The 11,388-nt window shown below is 41.2% G+C and overlaps 1 protein-coding gene across 6 annotated transcripts in view; it reads left to right on the forward strand.

Annotated features, from left to right (window-relative positions):
* oxr1a (oxidation resistance 1a) overlaps positions 1-10,958 on the forward strand; it is a 125,209-nt gene extending 114,251 nt beyond the window's left edge. For 5 of the 6 annotated variants that reach the window (XM_058646912.1, XM_058646911.1, XM_058646916.1 and 2 more), the window contains 7 exons: positions 840-1,005; positions 5,711-5,791; positions 7,149-7,274; positions 8,462-8,614; positions 8,756-8,851; positions 10,340-10,413; positions 10,550-10,958. In XM_058646912.1, coding sequence (XP_058502895.1) covers positions 840-1,005; positions 5,711-5,791; positions 7,149-7,274; positions 8,462-8,614; positions 8,756-8,851; positions 10,340-10,413; positions 10,550-10,685 — 832 coding nt within the window. In that variant the 3' untranslated portion in view covers positions 10,686-10,958. The remainder of the gene's footprint in view (positions 1-839; positions 1,006-5,710; positions 5,792-7,148; positions 7,275-8,461; positions 8,615-8,755; positions 8,852-10,339; positions 10,414-10,549) is intronic. The other variant, XM_058646915.1, reaches the window with a different exon arrangement.
* Positions 10,959-11,388: the final 430 nt, after the last annotated feature.

The following is an 11,388-nucleotide window of genomic DNA, read 5'->3' on the forward strand; positions in this document are numbered from 1 at the left end:
GCCGAAAAGAAAAAAACAGACTGAAATGAGGATGGCAGGTGGGGGGCTCCTACATAGAGGTAGACTCCTGCAGAGGAGCTGGCCCTCTGCAATAATGAGGGTTGCTCATATAAAAAAATAACCAGGGAAAAAGTTATTTCCCTGTCTGTGAACACCATTAAGCTCCTAGTAGCCTCCTTCAGTAAAAGTTGTGGCCAAGTTGCTGCTAATCTGCAGAGCCGGTTTGGTTTTGCAGCATAGTTTAAGAAGGTGATTAAAACTGGGTAAGAAGCAAACCACTGTTGCAGTTATCTCACTAATCACGAATCCTGCTTCGTAGTACAGGCCTGTGGTGTTGGTGAAGAAGAAACTAGCTCTAATGAGAATGAAAATGAAATCCAGAAATACTAAAACTCCTCGTGTCTTTATGATGTGTAAAAAAGCAACTGTCGGCTAATGCGTTCACTGTAACAACTTAACAACTGGATAATATATGAATGTCATGTGCTTAAATCTTATTGTGCCACCCCTTAAGTGGTCCACTAATGAAATGAATGCAAGTTTAACAATGTGTAACAATATTTCTTCCAAAACAAGATGCCTACATTTCTGATTCACAAGCCTCCCTGCACAAAGCAATAGCTTGTGTTGCAGGATATTTGTAAACAGAAATAAACAGTGTCCCAAAGGCACAGCACTTGTTACAGCTCAGTAGTGTAAGCGGAGCAGAGGCAAGATGTTTTCAAACTTCTTATAGTAGTAGTAGTAAAGATTCCTGAAGATGATCAGAAGCCTGATTCACTTAGTAATGTATTTGTACCATCTCTTGTCTCGTGTTTTCCCGGTGTCTCCACCTGCAGGTCAGACCACCTGTACGTATTCTTCATGCAGTGGAGTCCAGACATGTTCAGTGAGGGAGTCGGGGGCGTGGGACAAGAGCCCGGCTTTATGGTCGTCAAGAAGAATGAGGTGTCTGAGATGGAAAAGGATGAGCCCATCACTGACCTTAATGTCAAGGAGTGGGAGGTAAGGTCTCCGGAGCTAAAACTGCTCACTCACTTTGCTTACAGTGCATCTGTTGTTTTGTCTTACGGCTCACAGACATGGATTAAGTATAGTCCTCCACTATGGATTAATTCATATCCTGTGAAGCCAGAATCTCACCTGGTGTATTGTTAAGTTTATCGTTACGTAATTAAATTATGTGTTATATTACTGTGTTGATTTTCTTTCGTTATGTAGTCTAAGTGTACTGTGCTGATTTTTGGTTTTTAACAGTTTTTTGTGTATTCTGTGTGTGTGTTTTGCACCTTTTGTGTACCACTGCATATTTCCTTATTTGATGGTTAACATTTTTTTGCCGTGAACTTTTTAATCACATGTATTTTCTGTTCACACGTAATTTCTGTGAACACTAGCTTTGCTTGGAAATGTGCTTCTCTCAACTTCCAACCAAAGTGTTTTGCATGTTTGTGTAATTGTTTATGCTTCTTAGTCGGTGTAGTTTCATCACACGTGTGACTGTGGCTGGTGCTGGTCAGCGTTTGGCAACTTTCATTTGCTGAATGGAACAAAGGCATATAATTATGCTCGACTTGTGCAGAGAATGCAGTCATTGAGCAAAGGAACTGTTTTAACTGAATTGTTGTTGGTTCAATCATTCTTCCTCTTTGCCCGTTATTGTAGATTGACAGAAAGTTTAAGTGAGACAAGGATGCATAGACACAGCTGTCCATCGAGATTTATAGCACTATTAGTGCATGTTGCTGCACCGTGCACAGCTTGGGTGGGTTTTGGTCAAATAAGGTTGTTGAGAAGTCTGTGGATAATGAAAAGGATGCATTCACTGTGTGAGGGAAATAAAAAAAATCTCTGGAAGCAGTAGCCAGGATTTATTTTATTTATCATGGTCAACTGATTTGTTTGTCCTTGGACTTAAGGCAAACAGAAGCTACATGATATTTGAACAAGTAAATAGGAACCTGCTGCTCTTGTTTTTCCTGTTAACGACATGTGATTTTAACACCTTCACCTTTCATGAGAAACATGGGCGTTTTACTGATTTAAAACTCTTAATATTTAACAACTAATGCATTTACCATGTAGTGAATTTGAATTATTGTATTCCCTTCACCAAGGAGGTTGTGTTTTGATCTTGTTTGGCTGTCTATCTGTTTGTTTGTCTGCCTGTCTGTCTATCTGTCTGCAAGCAGAGTAACACAGAAAGTATTACATTTTCTAGGAGATGTAGGTCATGACAAAGGCAGCAGTTATTATGTTTTGGGGGTGATACAAATCTGAATTCAGATTAAGTGTTGTGTGTTCAGATGCTGTTCAGCATACAGTGCCTTGGTTTAACCAAGTGATTATTTGAGCTACTGTTGTCTTCCTGTCATTTCACTGTCTGACCATTGTACCCCCTGGCATCAAAAAGGCATTGTTTTGTCCACATAACTGCCACCCACTGGATATTTCTCTCTTTTTTTTGGACAATTATTTTTCAACTCTAGAGATGGTCGTGAGTGGAAAATCCCAGTAAATCAAACATTCCTGAAATACTCGACAACACTATCATCAATGTCATGTTGAATGTCACTTAAATCGCATTTCTTGCACATTCTGATGCTCAGAACTTCTGCAGGTCATTTTGACCATGTCTACAAGCTCAGATGCACTGAGTTACTGCCATGTTAAACTGGCTGATTAGGTATTTGTGTTTACAGGCAGTTGAACTTAAATAACCCAAAGAAGTGGCAGTTGAGACATATTTTGTTCCCTGTTTTTGTCACTCGTAAGCTATCGACCAAAACGTCAAGAGAACGCTCCTCGTGGATTCGTGATGTCACTGTGTCTTTAAAGCTTGTCGTTTGTGGGAGGGTATCGTCGGTTATTTTGGCCAACAGGAAGCCGGCTTCTCTCCTGCCCCGTGTTATTGGCTTTTACCGGTGTCAAACAAATCACAGAGGCTGGAGAGGACCCCAGTAGAAAAAAGTGTTTCTATTTTTGTCGCGCAGGCTGACTCCAGCTGCTTCTTCGCGGGGCTAAGAGGGGAGAACTTGAAGGGATTTGTGATGTGACTTTCCAGCTTCAGCCTCGCCAAGAAAGCAAGACATGTTTTCTAGGAGGGTGAAGGACCCAGAGACGCGGCTTACTCCAAAGTACACACGTGTATGTTCCTTGTGCTTATTTAATTGTTTGACTCTCCACTGATGTATGTGTTCTTGTATATTCTCTTTTTCCTGTTGTTGTTATTGTTAGCAAGCCATGCTACGTCGCTAGCTGAGCTAACTAGCCTGCTAGCCTTTAGCTGGTCCGGTCTGGTCCCGTCCAGTGATTGAAGTGGCCGCTGCCTGGTCACTGTTTTCAGTCAGAGCTGCTCCTGTCGGCTCGTACGTGGCTATTGGAACCGTTAATTATCGTGTTTGTGCTTGTGTGGAAGTTTCTTGAGCTAAATGCCACTCATGTAGTCATGTACAAGTTTCTTAAACGTGTTTAAAGTAGGGCTGCACGGTATTATCGGGAAGATATGCGATGTTGAATATGACACTATGGCTTGCGATTGTTAAACAAATACTTCAGTATATGGTGTTAACTGTCTTTCTGCTTTGTGTTTACTGCCAACATAGACCTAGACATTAAATAGGCTCTAAATTTACTGGAAAAGTTTCACGCATTATTTCCATTCCAACCAAATGTTTTAATGATTGCGGTTATCGTCCAGCTGGCGCCTGTGGGGTTGTGAAAGTAGTTTAAAATAAGTGTTGAGATTCTTATGGAGACATCATGACCAGCTGCCAGTTGAAGACTCTCCTTTTAAACTTGGGTATCACATGGGAAGACTTGAAATTTACGTTATGTCACTGGTCTCCTCTGATTAAAAGACAAAAAGAAATCACATAGTTTATTCAGCAGGTTCTTATGCTGCTAGCTTACATGTGTTCAGCAGACAAATTTGGCAAATTAAGGTGAATGCATATTTTAGTACTGTAGTTCATCCTCTCTGCTGCTTAACTGAGGGCTGTAAAGAGGCAGTTTATTACCAAAATATTTGCCACAAGATGAGAAAAATATTGTCTTAGTTGTGTAAAGTAATTGAAAGTACCTGAGTGCTTTTGTAATTATGACAGAACCCTTTCAAATAGGCACAAAACTAAGTCATTGCAATACAAAATTATTAGTCAATTGTTAAAATATGCTTTATTGCAGTTTTTATACATATATATAAAGAGGCAGAGCTTTTGTCCATGATCTACCCTCTTTGGTTTGTATCCATTAACTATTTGATTTAATGTGCTCAGATACAGACGATTGTCCCATGTCACTAATCTTACAAAACATTACAAAATGTTGTAAAGTTGCAGAAACTTGTTACTAAGGATTTATATAGTTGGTTATCATTTTTAAAATGAAAAACAAGAATCTTACATTGGATCATTAAAAATTCTGAGCTCCTGGAAAGACTGATTAGCTGTTGGCTTCCCTTGAGTAACACTTGCTAAATCAATCACAAGAACTGTGTGCTGGCAAGCAAGACAGCATTTTCAAGTCACTCACTGGAATAGTAATGATTTTCTCCATTCATATTTATCCTGATAATTGAAGCTCACTACAATCAACCCTGTAGTTTGTGATAAAATTGTACCATCTCAAGTTTCAAGATGCACTAGCTGTTTAAAGGTACGCCCATGTGCATGACTGTACAATTAGGTACATTTGTGGTTTTCATGAGTCTGTTAATCTTTAATGATTTTCTCCATTCATGTTTATCCTGATAATTGAAGCTCACTACAATCGACCTTGTAGTTTGTAATAAAATAGTATATTGTTCCATCTTAAGTTTCAAGATGCACTAGCTGTTTAAAGGTACACCCATGTACATGACTGTACAATTAGGTACATTTGTGGTTTTCATGAGTTTGTTAATCTTTTTCACAAGTCTAGTAATAGCTTTGCTGTTTGTGTGAGTGCTTGAGGACTATTAAACGCCAACGTATGTTGAGCTGCAGCTTTGGTCGGAGAATGCAGCAACGTGGGATGTAACTTTCCTGGAATATAGCCATGTTTGTAGGTTGATGTGCTGGTCTGTCTGGGTTGTTGTTTTGTGGATTGTTGTTCCTGACAAAAAGAGTAGTTTAACATTCATTTATTTGAAAACATTAAGTGTTTTTTTGTAGAGCAGTAGACAGTCATTTCTTGTTGTTGGATGGTGAATGCTACCATTGAGTTCCTGTGCACTTCGCAGCCTTCTCACACTCAAGAGTTTCTTTGATTATTTGCATTTGAACTCGACTTAACAAAAGGTTGAGCAAGATTAAAGTTTGCTTTTCCCTTCAGAGCGGTTGTCGTTCTTTGGTCAAACACGGTGAACGATTCTCATTTGAAAGGCTTAGATGTGAGTGTGTAGAGAGTTGTGGATTTGATTTAGTTTTTAGTATAACTGCGGCATATAACCTTAGAAATATGAAACATTTTACACAAACATGCAAAATGACTACAGCTGACCCCATAATTTTTTTTTCACCTTAAGTAAACTGCCGATAGTGTCCAAAAGCTATGTTTACATTTTGTTTTTCCAATCCTTCTACATTAACACTGTTGTGAGCACAAGTGTTAACTCAAAATCACACATCTTAGTTTGAATAATTTCAAACACTCGTAATTTCCTCCCTATAACCACCACTAAAGATGGTAGAGTTTTATGTTCCACATGTTCCTGTCTTTGTACTACCAGGTAGTGTCTCTGACGGAGTACCACCGTCGGATTGACGCTCTAAACAGTGAAGATCTGCGCTCACTCTGCAAACGACTCCAGGTGCCCTGACCAGCCATGTCTTCCCCCTCTGCTCTGCCCAGCCCCGCTGCTGTCTGCACCAACACGGTCTCCTTTAGGCTCCATACTTAAGGCTATAACAGCTGCTGCTGTTACATACTGACATTAAACACACATTTTGCCATTGATTTAAATAAAAACGTTTGAGTAGGTTTTATGAGTGTCTGGGCTCTCAAATCTATTCAAACCTTTTTATACAAGCAAAACTGAGAATAACTCGATTCAATCAAGCATTTTGTTAAACCATTTTTATCAGTTCATTACAGAAAAAGTTGCCTTTTTTGGAGTGATGGACCCAATGTGAGCCAGCCTTATCTCTTTGTGTCAGGCTTTCCTTTTTAGACCCACTGTCATTAGTGCCTCAGTGGTGTAGCCTGCTTATTAGCTAGCGATTATAGTTATTTGTGCTGCTTAGAGACAGATACTGTATATATTTGTATACAGCTTACCAGGGAAATGCAGGAAATTCCCATTATGTATAAAAAGAAATGTGTCTTTGATGATTAGATCATCTGGCATTTAAGAATGTGGCCTGCATGAGCACTAAACAAGAGACGGTCATAGTAGTGAAGAACAAAAGGATGGTGTATTAGTGGAAGTAAGTCTCCCCTGACAGGGTGACTGATGTTTTGTGAGGACAATGCAGATAGGCACTATTTGAATGAGAACCGAAACATGAGAACGTCCCAGGCATCAGTGGCGAAGCGCTTCACAATCCGCCTCCTTTATTGAGAAAGATAAATAACCCTAACATTCCGTTGGTCAAAGAAGAAGTCAAACAGTTGAGTGCAAATTATTCATTGGCTTGTTTTGAGTTACTATTCACTTTGCATTCTCATTCGTCTCCCAGACAGTGTCACCACCCACTCTCCCAGTTCTGCCAAATCATTCCCAGTCATTTGGCAGGAAGTTATCTAGCTGCCATCACCAAGTTGTTTCATTAGCACTGTGTTATTTGCAAATGCTACATTTAGAATTTCAGTTTGGCTATCTTTGGGAAAAAAAAAAAAAGTATTGTAAAATATTTAGTTTTGGTTGCTCAACAAAATGACCTTGTGTTGCCTGTGTGGTTCAGGCCATTATAAAGGTCACTGTTGACTTTCCCACTCCCGCCCCATTTGTTTAAAATTAATGTTAACCTCTTCTAAGTCTGTGTTAGTGGTTACTGCTGTAGACATTCTGACTAGTCGTATCTGTTGTGTCACTAGTCTGATATGATCCAAAACAAAGATTGACAACAGTAGCCATAATCAAACCCATCCAGTACCAGTGTTTCTGGGAGCTTAAGTATCTTGTTAGTGCACAATGCACATCTGACATTTCTTTGTTTTTTTTGTAGATCACCACCAAGGAGGAGGTGAACTCCAAACATGGCACGTCCATTAAGACGGATCTAGAGCCAGAAACCTTCAAACCCAATCTCAGAGAACCCAGTGACCTACTAGAGGCTGACCAGATAGAGAAGGTAAAGGTTGTCACTTAAACCTTGATGTCCAATGTTAAACCCAAGTAATTATGACTAGTCTACGTACGTACATCAAGCAATGTAGAGCGCATGAAACAGTAGGTGGTGTTGTAAAACAAACAAGTGCACATCGGAGATGGAAGACATTTACCTAAGTATTAATTTAACTATTTTCTACCACAAAAGCACTTTCAATGACCCATGTCTAGTTAGAGTGATTTTGTAGAGTGATAACTAACTTGCACTTAATGATGCATGATTACAACAGTAATTATACAACTTTGGATCAATTATAGTATACCCTGTTATTAACAGCTTAAAGTCTTATCAATAATCAAAGGAAAAACAGTTGATGTTTGTTTGTAAAATGTTTGTTAAGATGTTCTCTCTGTATCTCATCAGCAGCAACCACTGCCAGTGAGATACAGAGAGGACATTTTTGCCTCATTGTTGATTAAGGTGTGGCGTATGCCTTGCAGCAGACACACACAAGCACACACACGCACACACACGCATAGAAATACAGCTCCAAATGAGTCCCAGTTGGCATATTGACCAATAGATTGTCAATACGTGGCTTCTTTTAATCACCCTGGGGATGATGCTCGGAGCTCAGGCCCAGCTCGCAGCAGAGCAAAGGTGAGCTCAGTTGGGGCTCATCTCCTCATGCTTTTGTTTCTAGCCTCCGGATTTCACGACTTTATGACTGGAGGATGTGCTGAACCGACAGAAAAAGGAAAAAAGGCCCTGCTAAATTATTATAGATGGAGTAGAGCATTTAAAGGCGTTTGTTTTATACAGCAGAAAACTGTGCTGCATACTGTAAAAAGTTGTTGCCTTAATTCCACGTCTGTTTTATCTGTCCATTAAAATGACGCATACACTACACAGCTCTTCCAGTGCCTTTGTCCGCTTTATCTCCCGCTGCACGGCAGCCACTGTTAATCCTTCAGTGTGTCAGCAGCAGGGGCAGCAGGCTCTCAGGGAGTGCTGGACCTCTCCCTTTCTCTGGAGGCTGCTAGGTCTGTCTGGAGCCCTGTTACTCTTCTTTAAACACCAGATGGTGTTAAAAGGTCACTGCAGATGTAATTGAGCATTGATGGCTGTGGCCTTTTGGTTTTTCATTTCCTTCTTTCTTTCTTTTTTCTCCCTCCATCCTTCCTTTTTCATCATCCCTTCTCCCACAGCTTGCCAGGAATCTCCCACCACGGACCATTGGGTACCCATGGACACTGGCCTTTGGCACATCAAAGCATGGCATGAGCATTAAGTCGCTGTACAGAGCCATGCAGGGCCAGGACACCCCGGTGCTCATGGTCATTAAGGACAGCGACGGCCAGGTAAGCTTGCATGTTCAACACAAACACTTTGGTCTTGCACTGCAATATGGATGAATCGACGTCTGACCTTTGTAGCACTAATAATTTCCTATAAACCCTAATTTTAATCTAAGAGTTAATCGCAGTTCCTTGTTGCTCCAGGTATTTGGTGCACTGGCATCCGAGCCCTTTAAAGTCAGCGATGGTTTTTATGGCACAGGAGAGACCTTCCTCTTCACCTTCAACCCAGAGTTTGAGGTGAGGGCTCCGCACTGTTTGAATTTGTTTTATTTTATTTTTAAACACCAGAATGTCCAAATGCCCCTCAATGGAGAGCTTTAAAGGTCCAGTGCCTAACATTTAGGAGGGTTCTTGGGCAGAAAGTATGTTGTATAAATAGATCATTGATCATTTAAAATGGAAGTCATTTGGTTTACATAGCTTTAGATATTTACTTCATGCTAGGACATTGCTTTGCAGAGGCCACCACCATTTTCTACAGCCGCCTTAACAGTCACACCAGTGTACTCCGCAATAAACAGCATAAACCCAACCCATAAATTAATGAAGGAGGAGGAACCTTCAGAGAGAGAGATTAAGAGAGGTGAATGAGTGTTCACATCCTTTCTGGCATACGAAGGCCATCATCGTAGTTCACTGACACACTTGGGAAAGGAAGTGGGTTGCGGAGGAGTCCTTGTGTTTGTTGCACTCTGACCATTAGATGTCACTCATTCTTACACACTGGACCTTAAAGCTTATTGTTCAGGATTTTGTCTCTCAGTTTCACAATGCTGTTATCAGCCTTGTTTATAATCTGCACAGAAATAAAAGGCAGATGTTGGCAATGAAAAGCTTAACGTGGACGATGGATACCCTGCAGACCTATTGTAGAAACCCAAATAAGGAAATGCTAACTTTATATTGTAATGATGCAGTTTTTCTATTACATTGGATGACAAACATAGTATGTTGTGTCATTACTTCATTATGGAGTTGTGTGTTGCCATTTTTGCCCCACGTCTCTCTCTCTCTCTTTCTCTCTCACATATTCACAAACACGTTGATCCGTCTCTCGAAGTCTGACTGGCTATCAGCAGAACCGAAAGAAATACCGCCTGCGTTGGTGGTCCATTAAAATCCATAAAGTTTTTACTGTCCCCAGCAGGCCGTCAGAATCTGACATTAACTTGGTAGATGCGGCTTTCACTGCGGGGTTGTGCACCGAGTATATGGCTCTCAGCGGACATCAGCTCCCGATGCTTATGAGACGAGAGTGTTCTATGTGCGTGTGGCTCCTGCTGACTGGTTCACTTTAAAAGTTGATCGTCTGGCACTTACAGGAGCCTCAGAAGTAATAATCCTACCAGGTTCGGTGAAAATCATCCATGCGTTGTTGGCTTCAGAGAGACTGAAGTGTAGTGTGATGCACAGTATGTACACAGCGATGAAATCACACGTTGGCCACAAGTGTTCTGCTCTGCATACGTTAGAATGAGCACCATTTTTTTTTAAGCTGTTTTCTCAGTCTACTACAACAAGAATTCACCTCTACCTCACAAATCAATTCTGTAGTTACTTAAAGCTCCTCATGCATGCATCTGAGAGTTCTTCAGGTGTGTCTAAAAGTTAAACCACATGCAAACATGGGTGTATTCCGTTCTCGTCAGGGTAAACACTAGTAAATGATGTCAACAATGACAATGTCACGCAGCATCTTCTGATGTGTTTGTGTGTTTGTACTAGGTGTACAAATGGACAGGTGATAACATGTTCTTCATCAAGGGAGACATGGACTCCTTAGCATTTGGTGGAGGAAGGTGAGTTCCTGCTGCTTTCAAAGGACACCATGTAACGCTCGCACCAACACAGATATTATCTGATCATATTTCAGCATAGACCTGATGTGACCTTGACATAACCTCACTGAAGACTTCTTGTTGTTTTCTCTTCCAGTGGAGAGTTTGGCCTGTGGCTGGATGGAGACCTTTACCACGGCAGAAGTCACTCCTGTAAAACATTTGGGAATCCCATGCTCTCGAAAAAGGAGGATTTCTATGTGCAGGACATAGAGATCTGGGCGTTTGAATAACAAGACAGTTCATCACAGGGAAAAAAACAAGTCCTGTAAAGGGCAAAGCGAGGAGTTCTCCTTTAGAACAATGGCAGTGTCCCAAACCTAACTGCACATCACCGGGCTCTCCAGGCCGGAAGCCAGCTATCGGATGCTTGTTGTGCATTACTACTGCAGTTATTACAGAGCTTTTTTTTTTCTTTTGTGAAAAATTACCTTTGTGTGTATCTTGTTACAGCCTTGTGCAGCGTCTTTACAGAACAGTGGGGTAAAGCAGCGACGACGGTGGTGGTGGTGAGCACTGTGAGATGAGGTTGATCAGAAAGTTGAGTAGAGGGAAGCGGGAGAAAGTAGCACCAGACGTTGAAGAGGGATAGATCATCGACGCTCCTCTTGAAATGAGAGGGGGTGAAGATGATGGCCACTGAGGTTTGGGACTCGTGCGACTACAGAGAACTCGCCTACTGCTGCAGGTTGTGTATCTGAACTTCACAGATCCTCAAGGAGTCCGTCCCCCAACCCCCCTCCACCCCACCTCGGCACCTTCACAGATCCCATCTAGAACTCTGCTCATTTGGTAGGATGTAACTCACTGTGCTGTCAGCGTGGACGGAGAGAGACTCAGTCATAGGCGGAGAAAAGCAGACAAAACATCGATCACATTCCATTACTCTTGGTGATGGTGGTGGTGTGTGAAAACTAAAGTTGTGATTTGTGGTCA

Source organism: Solea solea, chromosome 13 (genome assembly GCF_958295425.1).
Source record: "Solea solea chromosome 13, fSolSol10.1, whole genome shotgun sequence".
NCBI classification, from domain to species: domain Eukaryota; kingdom Metazoa; phylum Chordata; class Actinopteri; order Pleuronectiformes; family Soleidae; genus Solea; species Solea solea.